The sequence below is a fragment of the Labrus bergylta genome, chromosome 19 (assembly GCF_963930695.1).
Source record: "Labrus bergylta chromosome 19, fLabBer1.1, whole genome shotgun sequence".
Taxonomy (NCBI): Eukaryota; Metazoa; Chordata; class Actinopteri; order Labriformes; family Labridae; genus Labrus; species Labrus bergylta.
The window spans coordinates 16,493,667-16,513,679 of record NC_089213.1 but is presented as its reverse complement, the minus strand read 5'-3'; the positions used below and the strand labels follow the sequence as shown (position 1 = coordinate 16,513,679).

The 20,013-nt window shown below is 42.0% G+C and overlaps 1 protein-coding gene across 1 annotated transcript; it reads left to right on the top strand.

Moving 5' to 3' along the window:
- The first annotated feature begins 309 nt into the window (after positions 1-309).
- On the top strand, positions 310-19,707 carry tax1bp1a (Tax1 (human T-cell leukemia virus type I) binding protein 1a). The gene is made up of 17 exons (XM_020641818.3): positions 310-466; positions 1,746-1,960; positions 5,199-5,301; positions 5,931-6,121; positions 6,422-6,577; positions 9,952-10,100; positions 10,595-10,685; positions 10,791-10,976; positions 11,099-11,350; positions 11,474-11,665; positions 11,804-11,876; positions 12,409-12,944; positions 15,592-15,678; positions 16,561-16,747; positions 16,828-17,036; positions 17,730-17,812; positions 18,238-19,707. Exons 2-17 carry the CDS (start codon positions 1,772-1,774, stop codon positions 18,446-18,448), a joined length of 2,895 nt encoding a protein of 964 aa, XP_020497474.2. The 5' UTR covers positions 310-466; positions 1,746-1,771; the 3' UTR covers positions 18,449-19,707.
- Positions 19,708-20,013: the final 306 nt, after the last annotated feature.

The window sequence follows — 20,013 nt, the reverse complement described above, 5'->3', positions numbered from 1 at the left end:
CTTTAACTGCCCCTGTAAGTCCAGTGTTTATTCTTAACTGTTCATAAAGTGTAATTATTACGGATTAGAAAACAATACAATTAGTTTTTTTATTCATTAGTTTGATGTCTGGGGGATTTTACACCACTAGATCCTGTAATGTGCCTCACAGTGATTTTATAATATCATTTTAAACTAGATGGGATATGCATTTTTAAAAGTGGGAGGGGGAATTAAGATTACATTTAGATGACTTAATCAGCATACATAATAGGCTATTTATCTCCAGTCGGGGAGACATCTGCAGTCTCCTCCTCAGCATCCTCCTCAGCATCCCTGCATCCCGGAAGTCGTGCATCATCTGCACTTTCAGGAAGAGACGCAGCAGCATCGACAGAGCTTGGACAACAACGGAGACATTGGCAAAAACATCGGCCTGTCTGGAAGAGATTCCGTCTTATTAGCAAGTGCTATTCATGTGAAACGGGTACTCTTTCTATTTAAAGCTAAATGAACGCCTTAAAAATGCTCTTGTGTCTTGTGTCAGCACGCCGGCTAATCGACGGGGGGATAATGTTTAGCTAGCACATGACTTGACACAACATGGCCTGTTAGCTGCTGCGTAGCAACCGTGAAGAAGATTAAGTGGCTAAGTGTGACAGTGTGTCGTGGCGTTTTTAATTGTGAGACTCGTCGTGAAACATTGACAGCGTAAAGACAACGTTGTGAAGGCTTGTTTACCGAGTTTGGCTCTTAGGAAGGCACTGACATGAGTAAACATGTAAGACAGAGTTGTTTGTTGTTTTGGCTGTGTTCTCAATGGGTGTCAGTCACAGATTAAAAAAAAAAAATGCATGCAGTTTAACTGTCTAAATTAAGTAAGGGGATTCTGCTCCTTAAAACCAAATATACAAGTTGGTGGGAAGATAATTTAGTTCTTGTAATAAATGTTTCACTCATTTGAAAAGATGCTGTAAAGATAATCTTTAATTTCCTTCTATTTTCTTGGCTCTAACTACATTGGATCTGTCCTTTGATGAGATGTACCTCACCCTGTTACGGCCCTCGATTTCACATGTAGTTAATTCTCAAAATAGCGTGTCATTTGACTTAGAAAATAAAAATGCAGTTCCCTTGTAAGTACACATACTTTAAAAAAAAAGAGGACAGTCTCAGTTTTAAATCATGCTCATGGGTCATTTCAAACATGTTTTTTTCCCAGGCTTGGTGCCAATTTGAAGACAGTGCACTGACAGTGTTGATCGGCAGCACTAACACTGGCTTGAAGGCTTAAGTTCTTAACAAAAGTTTTCGTTGTGCAGTAAATGTCAATGTGATGTCAGTTACACAATATTTGAAAACAACAATATAGTAGCTGTGACTATTTTAAGACAGGTTGGTTTGATTTATACAGCTCAGAATCCCAAACTTGCCTCAGGGGGCTTTACAGTCATTACAGAACACCGCACTCTATACATATTTTTTATTCAGAATATGGTTTGTCCCCCTGCTCAGAGCTGGTTGAATATATTCCATCTCTGCTTGGTTTTGTACTTATACTTGTATTTTCTGAGATGTTGTGAGAACTTGAATCAGAAACGTCGTATTTGAGAGTATGTTGGGTTTTCTACTACATTCGAACTTCATTTGTATTTTATATATTGTATTTGTATATCTGTGTGACTGAAAGAAAGACTTGCACCTTTTTCTTTACCGTACTGTTTGTAATACAGAACTCCTCTTCCCTCTGCTCTTTTGTTCTACAGACCAATGAAGTGACCAACAGGATACAATGTCATCATTCCAGGTGGTGGACTCATCGCCAGGCAGCAGCGTCAGCGTAATGGAAACGTCCAACTTTGCCCACGTCATCTTCCAAAATGTGGGCAAAAGTTTCCTGCCCCAAGCACCCCTTGAGTGTCACTATACTCTGACCCCTTACATCACTCCCCACCCAAAAGACTGGGTGGGCATCTTCAAGGTAAATCATACACAGCGCAGATGCTTCAAAGACATTGCTGAGCGAGATCAATTACGGGCCAGCCAACAAAGAGATATTTTAAGATTTGAACAATTACCAGCCCATTTCATAAGTGTTTGTGACATGAATTATGTGTTATGGTTTTATTAATTGGCCATAGGTTTTTCAGTTTGCACATTAGCACATACTTCATGCCTGCACACTCCTGGTTCCGCTCTTCCCTACATGCCTCAAACCTCACCACAAGCTTTGGTGTGGTTGCCCCGCATGCAGAAAGAGGAAGAGTGTACATGGTGGGCTGTTTGCAGTTGGTCTCGCTGGGGGGCAAACATTTGGTGCTCTTAATGAACAACTCTGATTCTTATTAAGGACCTCTTTTTACCCCTGCTTCACTTGTTCCCCCCCCCCCCCCCCCTTTCTGTCTTTCCATCAGTCTTCTCTCTGCTTCCTGCTAACCATACCTCCGCTCAGCTCTTTTATCAAGGCCATCAAATCTCACACATAATTAACAGGAAATGTGTACTAGGAAACTTAATGTCTCGTAAAGTTAAAAAGACAAACATTTTATTGTTTTTTAAGAACTGACTTCAAATCCACCAGCTCAATTAAATAGGAATAAGGATGCTGGGTTTATATGGAAAAAAGTCAATTGGAAAATGTAATTGTTAATCCCACTAATGAAACATGTTTGATGGTCGGTGCTTCATGACGGGGGGAACAAGCAGACCGTGCCTCTTTCATCCTTTCGATGTACAAGTCTGCTCTTTTGAGATATGTATCTATTTAGTTCTGGAGAAATCTTTGCTGTTTGCGTCTATGTTATATTTACAATTAACAATTAAACTCATGATGATTCAGCCTTGTTAGTGTATTTAGAGGTCTGTTTATGTCTTATTTTACAAATAATGAACGCCAATTTTTATCATATTAGGACCATACGCATGCAATGCTAATGGATTTTTGTGTTTGTGCTCGGGTTTGTTTGGGTATTTGGTGACTCTAATGTAAAAATTCAACGGGAGGGTGGCGTCTTAAAAATGATTGATTAGATATGACATCCTCACTAAGCACCGATGATCATCATCGATGAGTCTTTTTACCTCCCAGAGGCAAAACCTTTGTGCAAAGATGACTCAGGGAGAGAGCATTTCTCCCCCTCTTACCGTGCACATCTGAAGGCGTTACCTGTCTACAGAGAGAGAAGCTTGCAATCTGGATGACTCAGACTGCAAAGGCAGGCATGGTTCATTTGAGTTGTGCACAGACACCCCCTAGTGGCTGAAAATATTAATTGTACCATGATAATGGTCCTGGTATCACATAACCAGTTCCTGAATGGGGAGGTACAGTGCTCCCATGCAGTGTATACACATAAACATCAAGCTTGGCACGTTTTGCCCGGTGGTCCATAATAATTATTAATTTTTCCTCCTCTTAAAAATGAACATATTTGTTTTCCTTTATTTGTCAGGTGAAAGCATGATATAGTTTGTTTGAGTTGAATGTTTGACACATGCAAGCACATACATACACAACTCCCTAAAAGCCCCGTGGAGGTTTTCGGTTGTGGCATGTTTGTTGGGTCGGCTGGGAGAAACCCGTTGTGTAAGTGTATAATTAACATGTCATCACACTGTTCCCTCACACCTTGGCTGAATGATTGATAGCTGCTTTGCCTGTGATTATTTTATAACATCACTCCTGTGTTGGAATGCCACACCATACCTAACCAAATGTCAGTCACCTTCACTCTGCAATTAGCAAAATTATTTATGTCTGTTCCTTCTTAAGCAAACACACGAGAGCGCACAAGCAAACCTGGCGGGAGTCCACGGCAGCCTCGCTTCACACTGAGATGCTGCTGGACGTGGAAAGAATGTTCTTGGCTTGCGTTTTTCACTCTGACAATTACCATTTGTTTGGAATAGCATTATACTCAGTGTAATGGCTTGATGAGGCGAAGACTGCAATTATATGTCATGCAACAACATCATCCAACCTGAAATTTTGACAATTGTTTGAGTAACTAAGGTGATTTATTGTTGCTGGTTAGAGCCTTACAATGCTTTTTTCGTGTTTTGGAACTTTTCTAATTCATTATTCTTCTTGAATGTTTTCTATTTTAACCTCTAATTAGTTTAATGGATAGCTTGAATGTCAATTATTTAAATATTTAACTTCAAAAATGTAAACATGCTCCTAGACATTAACTGGCAGTTATAATTTAATCTTTAAAGGTTATGGCTCCTTTAAAACCAACAAAAGCAAGCTGCCCCTCCCAGTGTGTTTTCTATCCTGTAATTTCCTGTGCAGCAAAGTCTACCACGTGTTCAAACTGTAATAATATCATGGGTTAATATGCAGTGAGAGTGTCCAGAAGAGAAACTGTCTCCGCTGTCTTACTGTTCCTTCTCTTTAAAAAACGTAAGTGAGTTCCACAGTGCTACAGGTGGTTGGGTTCTCCACAGCTGAAGTCGCGTTACATAATGTTACAAACATGCATCACACATGTGAGTTGGAACGAGTCGTGTGTGTGTGCATGAGAAGCCCAGGCCCAGGCGAGGGAGAGAGAGAGAGAGAGAGAGAGAGAGTGTGGTTGTGCGCGGCAGATTTACGATGCAGGACCTGAGTTATGATGTTCACAACTCCCTTTCATCATCTGTCACCTAACAACACATGAAATCCATGGACTTGCATGTCCCTTGCCATTTTGTGTAAAATTTTCACCTTTTTTTTTTTCCCTCATTCTTTCCCCTTTTTTTTTCTTCTCGCTCTCCTCTTTTCATTTCGTCTCCGGTTGTTCTCATCTGTCTCACGAGTCTGTGCATGTGTGTGCACGCACACAAAGCCACATACAAACCCAGCCGTCCCACCCCATACTCACACCTTCACTGCCCCTCTTTTAGTGTGTGCCCAAAAGGGGCAGGAACTGAGAGGAAGGAGAGAGAGGAGGAAGAGGTGTTTTAAAGGAAAGAGGGGGCATGTTTTTAAACGCTTCCATTCTTCAAGTTAATTTAATCCTACTGATTTCTTTATTTAATGTGTTTTTAAAAATCAAACAATTTTTTTTTTTTAGAAAAAGTCATCTGGCATAACAGTTTGTGTTAATGCTGAAATACTGTGATTTTTTTTGTGTGTATTTTTCGGCGTAATGCCCTGGTTTTCGCCGTCCAGTCAGACACCATTTTCTGTTGCGGATTAACAAAAAAGTGGTGTTACTTCTGGTTTTCATCCATAGGTAGGTTGGAGCACAGCCAGAGATTACTACACCTTCCTCTGGTCTCCGATGCCTGAAAGCTATGAACCGGGGAGCTCTGTGCACAGGACAGTGATGTTTCAAGGTACACACACGCACACACACACACACACTCACTATGTAAACCACTCTACACACCCAGGGTATTCCACAGTAACTCCTCCATTTTACGGCGCATATAAAAACCAGCACTTTTATTTAATAAGGGAACACAACCACAAACAGCGGCCTGGGACCTGAGCAACCCCCAAACCACACACACACTCGTACACACACACACACAGGTTGAGGACCTGCGAACTGGTTTTACTGGGCCTGGAATGGTCAGATATTACACAGTGAAAATATGAGAGCATGCTGCGGTGTGTCAGTAGTCAGTAAAACCGGTTGGCTGCCGGATGTTCTGCACTTTCACTTCTCTGTCCCAGAGAAGCAGGCCTAACGTGAATGATGTATGCTGCTTCACAGGGCAGCTATTGGCTTTTAGAAATATGGGCATATATAAATGATGTGAATTCTATGGGAATAATAAATGTTTTTAGAAATGAATTTATAAGGAGCACTTTCTCCATTTTGAATCAGATCTGTGGTTTTATTAAAGAAAAGGTTCAGACAAGCTGACCTTAAATCCTAACTAATTAGAATAAGAGTGTAACTCTAAATTCAGTTCATACTAAATAACTTAACACAAACGCTATTCTTATCCCTTTGCAGGTTATTATGTCCCTAAATCTGATGGAGAGTTCTACCAGTTTTGTTATGTCACTCATACTGGTGACATCAGAGGAGCCAGCACGCCGTTCCAGTTCAGGTGTGGCACGCCCACCGAGGAGCTGCTTACCGTCACCGAGGATGACAGCAACTCAGACATTCTGGTTGTCACCACCAAGAGTGGCCTGCTTGAGGTAAGGCCAATCAAATGAAACACAACAATGTGTTTTTGTTTTCTATCCTATGGGTTTGTTTGATAATAAAAAGTCCCAATGCAGGCCTCTGTCATCCCTGAGTATCTCAAAAAGATATCATTTTGAAATCATTAAGCCATTAAAGTTTTGTCTTTCTTGGCTGGAATAGAAAATGATACCAACTGCCCGTAGTCAGGAACAGAAATGGCATCACGCTAAGTGGCTTGAACATCTTACAAAGATGGGAACCATTCTCACCTTCTTGCTTTACCCCTACCCTCTCTACCTCCTTCCTGGCAGCATGTGGAGGAGGCACAGCAGGAGCGCAGGGAGCTGCTGAAGGCCATGCGTGTCCTCCAGGATGAGAAACTGCAGCTGCAGGAGGAGCAGAAACGACTGGCCAGGGAAAGGGAACAGGAGAGGGAGACGTGCTGCTTGCTGAGGACACACAACCAGGTCAGAGGGGGGGGGGGGGGGGGGTGCTCTGAAAAAGAGGTAATACTGCTTTTTGAACACAACACACTTTGGTATCTATGTAATACCGAAATGCACTCAAAATGAGTGCATTTCCATTGTTTTAAACCATTTTTTAAAAAAGCCCTGCTTCTTCTCTCATCACAACACCACAGTTGCAGATAGTTTTAGTATGAGAACACTGATATTAGCTGATACATTTCCAGTTCTATTGAATCAAATAAACGTTTTAACTTTTCTTTTAACCTTTTTTGACCATAGGTGTCATTTTCATCAAACAACGGGAGATCGAAAAATAATTGTTCCAAGAATATATACAATATGTTAGTAATTTTGTAGTCAAAGTCAGTAAAGCTAATTAAGGGAAAAAACTGCATTGCAAATGACACACAAAGGCTCAAACAAACACTGACCCATGAGGAGAGTTTAAGTGTGTTTGAACGTTTGTGTATTTGTATGAAGTGTGTGTATTTGCGGGGGGGGGGGGGGGGTGTACATAAACAGACAATTCCTATTTGCACATGTGTGTGGAGCCGGTTCCTCACCACTGATCACAGGTCTGAAAACTTCAAAGTCCTGAATTTATGAATAATCTCTGACCATGTTTGAGAGACACACAAGGAGCCACAGCGTGTGTGCGTGTGTGTGTGTGCGTGTGTGTGCGTGTGTGTGTGTGTGTGTGTGTGTGTGTGTGTGTGTGTGTGTGTGTGTGTGTGTGTGTCTGTGTGTGTGTGTGTGTGCGCCAGTCTTTCTCTCCCTCTTTTTAACGACCTGACTCAGTGGGCCAGAACGGAATTGGGAAGCAGTTTTCTTGGGCATCTGGCGTCAGGGACGATGCCATCACGACCGCAGAGTGAACAAACATGACGTCAAACACACAAACATACACACACACACACACACACAAATGCATGTACGCATACACAAACTGCCCCCCTCCTTTACCCTCACACTCACATTCAGGTCCCACACCACAAGGTCCCTCTAATATGCATTCACACATGCTCATGCACAAACACATACACACACACACACATACACACACAAACACACTCATTATGCCACCCGCTTGCAAACCCTTTTAGTCTGTGTGTGGAATGAGAGGAGGGTAGTCCACAAACCGCCCGCCTGACAAAAAGCCCTGCCCAGCCTCAGGGACAAACACCACTCAGTCACGCGATTCAGTGGCCACCGCTTTCTCACTGTTTATTTTCTCCCCCGTCTGTCAGTCTGTCTGTTCCAATCGTTTTCTCTCTTCATTTGTAATTTTGTATCGGATTTCTGGCATTAAAACATCTGGACTTAGACATAGCAAGCTAAAAGATGAAGCATAAATGAAAGTTGATCAGAGTAAAAAGAAATACATAAAAAAGGGGATCTTCTTGAATATCCTCAAGAGTTTTCCTCCCCTCTTCAACCCTTAATTCACCAAAGAGTAGTCAGATTTCATGTTTTTAGTATTTTACGAGTTACTCATTTGATAAGCGCTAACTTTGCACTCGCACCTTAAACCAGCAGTAAACTCAAAGAACTTCAATGTAAGCAGAAAGAGGGAGAGGTGAAACTCTGAAACTTGCCAAGAGTTCTCTAAGCTTGAGTCCAGTCTCTTATCGCCCCCTAGTGGAGCTCTGTAGTGTGGCCTCAGAGTAAAGAGCAAGCTGCTTTCAGTTAGTCCGCTGCTCTCTTTTTTACGAAGGACAAAATCGCCATAAATAACGTGGTAATACACACACAAACACACTCTGTTATTACCGTGCTGCCTCTCATTCAACAGGCATGTCCATGTGTAATATACGACTTGTGCGAGTAGTTGTGTGTGTGTGTCTTTTGAAGAGCTTTTTACAGTAGGTGTGTTAGCTCAGGCCAAGCTGATGAAAATATCCTGAGTTTAACATGAAAACATAAGTACATATTTTGTGGCTGCTAATTTTATGACTACACTTTTTATAAGGTCTTTATGCACTGCTAAAGTGCTTCCCAAACTCCAGCCATAAAAATCATACAGTAATGTGCACAGAGCCAAGCCCAGAGGGAGAAGGGCCGGAGAATGCATTGCTGTGTGCATGTGCACTCTATGCTGTTCTTCTATCTCCACATGTATTTTGAATTTGTAGATGCATCTTTCTGCAGCCGTGTGAGTTGAGTATGTGTTTAGAAAAAGAAAGGAGGGTGTGTGCAAAAGGTATGTTGTTCTGTCACAAGCAATATTAGCTATGGATGATTTAATGTTCTTCACTGCTGATTAGCAGCAAGTTCAAACAAGGCATTTCCTCAGCCGCCCTACCACATGGAAAAAACAGACCTCATCTGATCTGTCACACACTCGCAGGAATGTCTATTCTCTCATACTATTTGGGTTATAACCACAAGCTGCTACTCTTAATCTAATTTCAACAATTCAGTCACTTTTGGATTCTGAATGTGGGTTTTGTGTTTATCAAGTGGAATGATTAATAACTGCTCTTTGGTGATTGATGGTTAGATAAGATTTCACTGGTCCCCTGAGGGTAAATTCACGAATTACACCTGCACCTCATACAGGCTGGAGAGGTGGGAAACAGAAAAAAACCATTCATTCTTATTACAATGAAATAAAAATACAAACAGGTTAATGAGATGTAAAGGCAGCATATATTACCACCAACCTGCCAAGGGACTACAGATGGAAATGATAGTATGACTATAATCTTTGTTAATGTTCATTAATGTTTACTGACCCTATTTAAATAAAAAAATTAAAATAAAAAAAATGGCATGCCTTAAAAACATAGTCCCGGGGGGCTGGTGGCCTTGTGGTTGGTCTTCAAGGCGGGCGGCCCGGGTTTGGATCCAGCTTGTGTTGCCTTTCCCGCATGTCGTTCTTCTCTCTCTCTCTCTTCTGCATTTCTGGCTCTGTCCACCGTCCTGTCTCCTAATGAAGAAAAATAAACCTTAAAAAAAAACTTAGTCCATACATTTTAATTATTCTTTTTCAAAACTAACATACAATTAAAGAAAATAACTATTTTCTTAGATGAAGCATTTAAAACACATTACAACAAGCTTTGCAAAGGTGCCAAAATGAAACTATTTGTTAGTATTAAATGAATAATAAAACAGATACCGATAACATTGTAACAACAGAAGGAGAAAAATAAGTAAGAACACTGCTTTTGTTTTTTATGGGTGTACCTAATAAAGTAGAAAGAACATTTAAACATTCAAATCTACTTTATATGCAACATGACAGTCACATGTAATATCTCCATCTGTTATGAAGCACAAGTATTGCATCAGTTCCGGATTCTCACTCTTGTATCTGTGATTGGCTTCAGCACCTGTCACTCTGATCCACAGCTGCTTCTTGTGTCCCACAGGAGCTGCTGCGTTCTTCACAGGGCCTGTCAGAAGAGCGGGAGGGGGTGAGGAGGAGGCTGTCTGAGGCCACGGACCGGGTCCGCCAGCTGGAAGAGGACCTGCTGGGAGTCACCCAGAGAGGCCTGCAGAAGGAGACCGAGCTGGACTGGTGAGTTTAGAATGATAACCCACCAATCATCTAAAGTTGTCAACTTGTCAACGTTGACAAGATACTTTAAGAACGAGTTTGAGAAAGAATCATTACACCTGCTACATCACAAGAACAAATAATGAGAAGCATACACTTTCAAGCTTTCAAATTAAGGATTATATTCAGACACCCTCTTTCAATTTAAACATAAGCTAATCACGGGTGGTACTAACTTCTCAGATATTGAAATGTCTTTTATAAAATGCTTTTTCCCTCTTTTCCTCAATTACCTGATAGAGATAGCCCTGCCCTCTAGCCAAAACGCTCTGCTGAAATTCAGTTGGTCACAGACAGCTTTTGAAAGTTAACACACACTGAGGGCCTTTTTAGATGTCTTCTCAAGTTGGTCACTTTGTTACTAAGCAGAGTCACAAACATCAAACGAAGTGTTTGTGTAATTTAATTTTGTCAGTGAATAGGTTTGATGTTAAAAGCTGTTTTTCATGTGACAGCATGAGGGACCGTCTGAAGAAGCTGACAGCTGAGAGAGACAGCCTGGAAAGCCAGCTGAAGAACGATAAGGATGAAAGAGACCTCTACAAGGTGTGAAGAAAGTTCTTCACTTCTTTAAATCTGGATAAATCAGAAGTACCTTTTGACTGAAATTCTGACCTCTCCTTTCTTTTCTCTGGTTCGTCACATGTGTAGTCCCACTTGCGCAGCACCGAGCTGGAGAACACTAAGCTCAGCGCAGAGCTGCAGATGCTGAAAGCGGTGGAGCTGAACCGGGAGGTGACCATTGCCCAGTTCCAGGAGGAACTGGATAGGCTCAGAGTGTGTGTTGCACAGAGGGACAGTCTGGAGAAGGAGCTGCTGGCACACAAGGCTGACAAGGTATTTGTGGTTTAAAATCAGTGTCAGCCAAATAAGAACACAAGGGAACAGTTTTTATCTTATCTTGTGTATGTGCATTATAAGGGAATTCATTGATTACATTTCTTTTGGCATATCAATAGGCAGAGCTGGCCCGTGTGCGTGAGCAGCTCCGTCAAGCAGAGGAGCAGCTCCAGGCGTCCCGGCAGCAGGCCTCTCTGCTGGCCTCGGAGCTCCGCGACTCAGCCAGCGCCCGAGACCACACAATGACCGAGCTGTACCGCGCCCGCTTGGAAGCTGACAAGCTCCGCGCCAGTCTGGCTGATGCTCAGGCCGAGTGCCAACGCATGGAGAGTCAGCTGGACCGCATGAGGAGCACTGCACATAAGGAAGTGGTTAGTGTCAAACTTCATTATTCTGTATCTCTGTCTTTCAATTCTAAAGCTTTGACTGGACTGTGCTGAGAGAAACCTGAAGAAAATGTGGGAATTATCTCCACACTATTCCCTCTCTTCCAGGGTGTTGGGACAAGCGGGGAGGCGATGCCCAGTGTGATGGTGGTGTCCGAGGCAGAGGCCGAGCTGCAGAGAGAGGTGGAGGAGCTGAAGCTGCGTCTTCACATGGCTGCAGAGCACTACAAGGAGAAGTACAGGGAGTGTCAGCGCCTACGCAGGCAGGTAGCAAAACTGAACACGACTGAGTCACAGGGGGTGAGTACTAGGTAGATAAACTCCCAGAAAAAAAAAGATATGTTCACACAATTTCACATTCAGGTTAATTTATGCATATTGTTGACATTTTCTGTGAGAAAATATTTTTTGTGTGTGTTTTTTTTTTTTTTTTTGCAGGAGCCAAAGAGAAATGTATCCACTGAGACGACACTGGAGCCACTGACACCTAGTCCAGAGTCCCCAACAGCTGGTACACACACACACACACACACACACACACACACACACACACACACACACACACACACACTCACTTAATTACAAAAGTATATCATCAGTTTGTTATGTCTTTGAATATAACGTGAATGCATTTAAATAAACACTTATGTTGGAGCCAACTACAAATGAATCTATAAAGACTTAAATGAGTGGAAATAAACTGTTGTATGCTGGTGTATTGTTTAAATTACATCGTGCAAAGGAAAGGTAGCAATTCAAGATTTTCCACTAACCGTATTTTCAGTTGAGAGTCAATGAGTGCAATTACATGACATTATGAACCGAGTTACTTTCACTTGACTGGACGTAACTCTCGCTATGCTAATACTTTCACTCTCCAACATGCATATCTTTGAACAACTAGCTGATGACATAAATGAATAAAAACACTCTTATAGATGATGAATACTATCAGGAGGAACTTTACACTGAAGTTTAAAGTTTAAACACTTTGACACTTTTTTTTCACTATTAGCACTACTCTTTGTTCTTGGTGTTTACAGGAAATATAGCTGCTGCAGTCCTACAAGGAGCCGCTGAAATGACAATCACTCCAGAACATAGTGACAGGGAATCCACACACATTGATTTATACTCCAGCACAGAGAAGGAAGACAATCAGAGGGGGGAAATGCAGATGGAGAGTGCTGAGGTAAAGGCTGAGGGAGAAACAAATCAAGTTGAAGACATGGAGAAAGAGGACAAAGAGAAAGAAAAAGAAAAAGAGGAGAAGAAGGACAGCCTGCCAGAGGAGAGCCTGAGGATGACGAGCTGGGTGGAGGTGCAGAACGAGAGGACAAGCGCCAAAGAAGAGACACAAGGCGAGGTGGAGGTGCCGCAAAAGGCAGATGAGGCGAGGGATATTTTAGAGGAGCATGTGCTGCTGGAGGCGAAGGCGAGGAATGTGGGGGAGGCAGAGAAGGAGCAGACTCGCTCGGTGGAGGAGGAGCTGGCGATGATGGAGGAAAAGTGGAGGGAGCAATGTGCAATCAACGAGACGCTTAAACAGCGCCTGGCTAACGAAGAGGAGCGATTCCGGGTAAGAAGCAACACTTCCACAGAGTGGCAGAAAGATGAGCAGCCATTTCCTCAAGTCCTTTAACAAGGCAGCTAGTGAACCCTGAATGCACGCTTTAAATGTAGATTAAAACAACACACTGGTCTAGGCTTAGGACTTCTGATATTTTTCAACCAATCAGATGTATATAATGAAAACTAGGTTCAGTTTGGACCTCAGGTTGACAGTACCAGCGCCCACAGCCTTTCGGTGCTCCTTGTAGGTTAACGTCTACATGCCTGTGCTGGTTGTGGTGACATAAGGCTCTGGTCAATATCTGGCCAGACACAGCCTACTTACAACTTACTACTTTCTACTTACTTCCTCTAGATCAAAATACTGCCAAATCTTGCAGCTCCTAGGAGATGCCATCAATCCACACGCCTAGTGGTGAGAGGCCTGAGTGACAGCTTAGACCATATGGGCCTACATATAAAATATTAAACAATATATAAGGATATATTTGTAATTACAAATAATGTACAGTAAAGACAAGAAAAGCAGCGAATCATCACTTTGCAGGCTTTTAAGGCTTAAACCAGTTTATAGTAACTTTTTTTTGCTAAATTCAACCCGGTGAATAATTATAAAAATCACTTTATGTTTCATTAAAATTGATGTTATACATAATAAGTAGGGTCTTTGTTATTGCACAGTACAACAGAACCTAAAAACAATGATAGTCAAACCATTGTGGCATGGAGTAAGTGTTCGGGCGTGTCTTCATTTTGATGCTGTTGCTTTTTGATTGCCCTGTGCCTACACAATTTGCCTATAACTACCCTCCTCCAGTTCTTACTATTGTTGACACATGGAGGGTTTTTACTAGTGGCAGCACTTGGAAAGATAACTAATTGAACTGTTGTCTAAATTGGCTAATAAATGTCAATAATTACATTTCACTTGCATTAACCGGGTTACTCCGAGCGTGAACTTCACCCACTGTGTCAGCCGATGTGTGTGGCATGTCTGTGTGCGTGATTCAACGTCGGCACTTGAGTTGGTTGCATCTATCCGGGCCTGTTGCCTTTTTGTGAATGTCCGCCAAAGTACCTAACGGCATTTAATCTTTTGTGAGTGAGTGTGTGTTTATCTGCGCTGTAAATAAGGCTCTCCCCTGTCTTTGATAGAGTCTCCTGTCTGAGGCGAGTGCCCTGGGCTCACAGCCACTCTTAATGGCCCCGGAGACTGACAAGACAGGCAGCCGCAGAGCACCATGCTTTACGGCTGTTTACATCAGCCACCCAGAGGAAAGAGCGAGGGAGGGGGGGGAATAGAAAGGGAGACAGTGAGGGAGCACAGAAATCCACTGTTGCAGTATCCCTTCACCTGAACTTAACCTCCTAACACAGCGCCGTAAATTAATGAAAGAGGGGGGGAGGGTAAGAGAGTAGGAAAAGGAGATGAAAGAGAATGAAGAGGGAGAGAGGAAGACGCGAACTGAATTTAAGAGTGAAACAAGCTGGATAGTCTGACGGACATGAAGCAGAAAGAGAAACCGGCGGAGGAGGGGATTTGGACTCTTTGTAATGGGATAAAATAAGAGAGCCATGTAAACTATCCCACAGAGTCAGTCCTGTTAGAAAAGTAACAGATTTACTACGCAGCCCTCAGACCTGCCCTACACATGCACTGGCGTTACAGTAAGCACCGCACGTTTGACGCCGCTCCAGGTTAAATAAAAACTCAACTGAACAAATATTTTGTTCCTTTGCTTGCCTGTGTGTCTGCCTACTGATGTCTCACTTAGTCTGTAAAGGTAGATGATATACAACCTGATAGCACGGAAACTAGAAGGAAAGGAAGAGCGAGTGCTTGAAAGGTTTTTTGAGTTGAAGCAAAAAAGTCACTTTACTAACTATTCGTCATTTCAATCTGCAACTGTTTTGAGTATTTTGAAATTGATCGAGGAAAGTAAGAGAGTCATTTAGATTTTTCTCTAGACTTTTAGATTTGTGATTCTCCAAATTTTAGTATTCAGCCCCTGCTATTTGTTTGTATACTTCCCAGAAGTCACACATCCATTGTTATTATATGTAAATATAATTCTGGACATTATCACTGTAATGTAAAGGTGTTTTTTTTTTCAAAAGATACACAGGGAATGACAGAGAGCAAAGACACTTTGATCATGTTTCATGAATGATGGAATAAAGAACTTATGAAAACAGGAGCTTTAATGGAAAACAACCTTAATATGAAACAAGTCAACAGACCCAAAACCATTCCCACAAACGATTCAGTCCTTCATTAATCTAAGACAACAAATAATCCCTCATTCTAGTTCCTTGTTGCTTCTCTTCTGTTTTATATTGTTTTAAAGAGCACATCTTGCTAATCAAGCTAAAAAAAAAAGTATTTGCTTGACTTTGGGAAACATAATGGAAAATGTAATAAAACATTCAAAAAGTGATTTTAATAATAATAGATGAATTCATCGTTGATCAAAGACATTGCAAGTTGCAACTCTGGTTTGTTTTCAAGCAAACCAGCAGGGCTGAGGTTACTGACACTTCTCTTCCAGAAATCTGACTGGTTATTAAAATTAATGGTATTTGTTGTACAGGAATGTTAATTACACGTTATCTTATGGACTCCTCCCTGATGTTTTTTGGTTTTTTTTCTTTAGGTGCAGATGGCAGAGCGAGCCAGCGAGGTGGCGGAGCTGAAACGCAACCTCGCCCAGGCCCTCCGAGACAAGGAGCAACTACAGGAGGTGCAGCGCCAGGCGGACACTGTTTATCCCTTCTTCACAGTCGAAACAGTGAAATTCTTAATTAGAAAATGTTATAAGGATAAAGTTTTATTTCAGAAAAAGCCGACTGTTACATCTCAACCTGTAGTTCTGACAGTAGAGATGTTGGCTCTCAATTGAAGTCCATGTGGTGGATCTTCACATTCAATTATAGGAGCTCCAGTGCAGTGTAGAAACTCCTTCCCCTTTCCACACTCCCCACTCCCCACTAATTAATACATCCATACCTGCTTCTTTTGCCCACTGATACAGTGCCATTAGACAGAGCAAATGCCACGCGACGTGTCTGTTTCACCTTTCCAACCCTGGTTTAAATGTTAAACCTGATAGCTGTGCACTAATGAAGTCTTTAAGGGAGGAGGTCAGGGGGGGGAGTAGGGACAGGAAGGAGGGAGCGAGCGAGCGCCTCCATCCGCAAAGCGAGAGCAGTGGGAGCCGGAGTCTGACACCTATTACAGTAATGAGTAGGGTACTAATGCTCGTGCTTCAGATATAATCACAAAGGGCAGAAACAATGTAGAGGGAAACTTAACTCACAGCTGAAAATGCTAAACTCCCCGAGTGAAAAATGAGCCATGGGAACATTTCCCAGATTCCTTTCACACATTTCTTCAAAGCAATCGTTCTGTCGTCAAAGACAGAATGTTTGGCATGTGTGCATAGCAAAGATCTGTAAACGGGAATTTCAGAAGGAACTAAAAGTATGGATCTAAATATTATGCGTGTGAAGATACACTATAACAATCAACACATTTGCGGGGGTGAAAAACTCAAAGTCATACTGAAACAGAGAAGAAGAAAAAAATCTATCCGGTGTTGAGATATTTATTGTCTGACCTACAGGAGCTGCAGCGCTACGTGTGCAGGAAGAGGGAGCAGGAAGCCTGTGTTCAGGGTGCCGAGCTGAGGCAGCCGATGTTGCTGCGCTACCCTCTTCCGTACCCACAGGACCCCTCTCCTCCACCCCTGGTGCCACAGAGGCCTGCAGAGCTGCAGTACGGCAATCCTTACTCCACAGACACCACAAGAGGTGCGAGGAATTCAAACTTTGATGGACACTTCTTCTATTTTCCCTTTAACTCAGGACTATAACAGTTTGTGTTTTTCTAGATCGGGTGGATGCTGCACTGTCTCCCGAACACATGACCCGTCCCCCACCTGAAGCCCCGACCTGTGCCCCTCCCTGTGCACCCCCAATCACACCCCCGAGTCCAAGCGCAGGAGCTCCAGACTGGAACCGAGAGGTGGTCTGCATGCAGCCCACCCGCAGCACCACCCCACCTGAAGGCCCAGAGCACCCGGTCGATGAGCCAAAAAATGTGAGAGCTAACGTACTAACGTACTGCCGCCAAATTAAAACACAGCAAACATTGAGATTCAATTAATTACAAAGCCTGTTATGAATTAGGCTAATTCCTTCACTCAGTTGACAGCACTACTTTAATCACATGACTTGTTTTTGGGATATCCTTCCAAAAATGTAACCCTTATACTAATCCAACATAAATACTTGACATACTATCACACTAGCATTTGCCTTCTAATCCTCACTTTGGGTTTTCTGCATACACAGAATATACTTCCTCTCTCTCTCTCTCTCTCTCTCTCTCTCTCTCTCTCTCTCTCTCTCTCTCTCTCTCTCTCTCTATGGAGAACTCAACTCCACTGAATCAAGGGAACAGTGGCTTGTTCTTGAAAGCAGAATCGTTGAACTCAGTTGGTCAAGGCTCAAAAAGACGAAAATGACAGAGAGCTTACAAAGTAATTAGATAGCTAATAGGTCTAGATAATTAGATTGCAATGGGACAGACCTAAGATCAGTTAGTAACGCATACATAGACACTACTTTTGCACTTTACTTTTACACTCTTTTGAAGCCCTTTCAAACTGTGTTCTCTTTTTGTTAGTGAACACATTTGAAGGCTGTGTTCTAGTGAGCATAGAGTATTATAAGCATAAAATCAGACATCAGTTTCAACCTCGTCCTGTGTGTTTGTTTTGTGTTTCAAAAGGCTGCTGACGGGGCTCAGCCATCCTGTGACCATCAGTCCGGCCGACGCAGTGACGCCAGGGGCAGCTTCTGTTTTGACTCCAGGTAGTGTGACAACCCGTACGCTAACTGATGAACGTGAAATAATTATGCGTTAAAATCAGTTTGTTTCTCTAGAAGCCACATGACAAAAAATTAGTCATTCCCTGTGTAAGAGTCAAATGAGGTCAATAAGGGATCCTCCTTACTATTCTGTTTGTTTATGGAGTAAGTAAACATGACAATATCATTTTTATGGAACAAAACCAATAACAGCAAAAAATACACACATACATGATCATGCATTCTGTGTTTATAGATGCAACACATGATGAGATGAGATTCAACTTTATTGTCATTACACATATACAAGTATAGAGTAACGAAATGAGGTTTGGCATCTCACCAGAAGTGCAAATAAGCAGAAATGTCAGAGAGTTGACACGATTGCGTCTATCATGTGTCATGCCCTGTGTCATTCCTTTTTCCAGGAGTGACGTGCATAAGCGCTGCCCGTTATGCGAGGTGATCTTCCCGCCCCACTTCGAGCAACGCAGCTTCGAGCAGCACGTCGAGAGCCACTGGAAGGTCTGCCCCGTCTGCTCCGAGCAGTTTCCCCTCAACTGTCAGCAGCAGCTCTTCGAGAGACACGTCCTCACGCACTTTGACGGCCACGTGCTCAACTTCGAGCAGATTGAGTGAAAAGCTGCAGAGGACGTGTGTTGAATTCTGATATTGGCAAAAAAAAAAAAAAAAAAAAAAAAGTATGTTGTCAGCTATTAGATCATTATGATTGGGGTTTGGTTAAGTTGTCCCATTGAGACACTACAACTAGCACTTATTTTGCAATCTTGACACAACTTAGGAAGAATGTAGTCGACTTCTGGAAGGAAGCAGAGTTTGTCCTTTGTTGGCAGCTCCACCTAGATTAGCTGTCACTTTATTACACAGTGGGTCAGTGGATCATTTACACTAGTGGAAAAGTGCTATGGTCCTTTACTTTTGTATTATGTTATGCTCATTTTTCTGCTGTGATGGAGTAAAACACCAGTGGTAGTGCATGCATTAATTCTGCGATCTTGACTATGAATGGAAAAGCTGAAAGCTGGAGCTTAAAGAAGATAATGTCAAAGTCTGTGTTCTTAATGCACACAGAGAAATTCTCTACAAAGAGTTGGAATGTCTTGTCATAAAACAGCCAACCCTTTTTTTTTAATTGTCCTCACAGTCGAAGCTCAAAAAGGCAAAAAATGAAACAAGATTTTTTTTTTTTTAAAGTGTAAATGCAGAGGGAGAGCTGACGAGTGTGTTTCTGTCATTGAAGAGGATGGTGGTGATTCTTTTTTTGACTTGAATGATTTCTCCCCTAACTAAAGTATTACTGTATGTATGATAGTGTTTTTGCAACAAAAAAAACATGAGAAGGTTTAAACAAAAACAGCACTACGTTTTCATGTATCTGCACTAAAGAAAGGCTTTACTCTGAATGTACTGTACATATGAAAATAAGAATAAGTTGTCGAGAGACTTGTTGTGACCCCGCCTCCCTCTTATTGTGACCTCCTTCATGTTTTAGTGATCAGAGAGTGACTGAATAATTGGTCAGATGTTGGTCATTGGAGAGGTACTCTAAAGAACTAGCAGGACACTTAGTTTAAAGATATGAAAATAGAATTGTAAGGAAAAAGTCATTCTGTGCAGGTTCATGTCATGAGTGAGTGTCCTTCGTTGTCCACTGGGCTCCATCACACAGCTTTCTACTTTCTGTCATTAAAGAGTGACTCCTCCTGACAGTGTTGTATTCAGGCTTGAAAAAAATTGCACATTAATGCCCAGTAATCACAAGGCAATCGTGTTTGTACGTCCTGTGTCCAATGCAGCCCTTTTCGTGTGAGAGAAAGGTGGAAAAAAAGTTTGCACTGCAAAGATCTTTATGAATAAATTAAGCTCGTCTTAATTCATTTGATTGTTCTGTATTTCATTTAGATTGATAAGTGAAGAAATAACAGAAACGGAAAGCTTGAGAGCATTTTACTTTATTTTTCTTTTTTTTTTTCTAAAGTTTCCTGTTTACATTTAAGCAGCTTCTCTTTTATATAGAAAGACAGTTTGACATCATTTACAAGTTACTCTGCTCAGAACCTGTTGTCCCCCCATACAAAAAGGAAACAATGGTCTCCACGTTACATACGAAAATATAATTTAAAAGCACTTGACAACAGAACACGTTACAATACATTCACTGTACACTGTACTGGAATATTGAA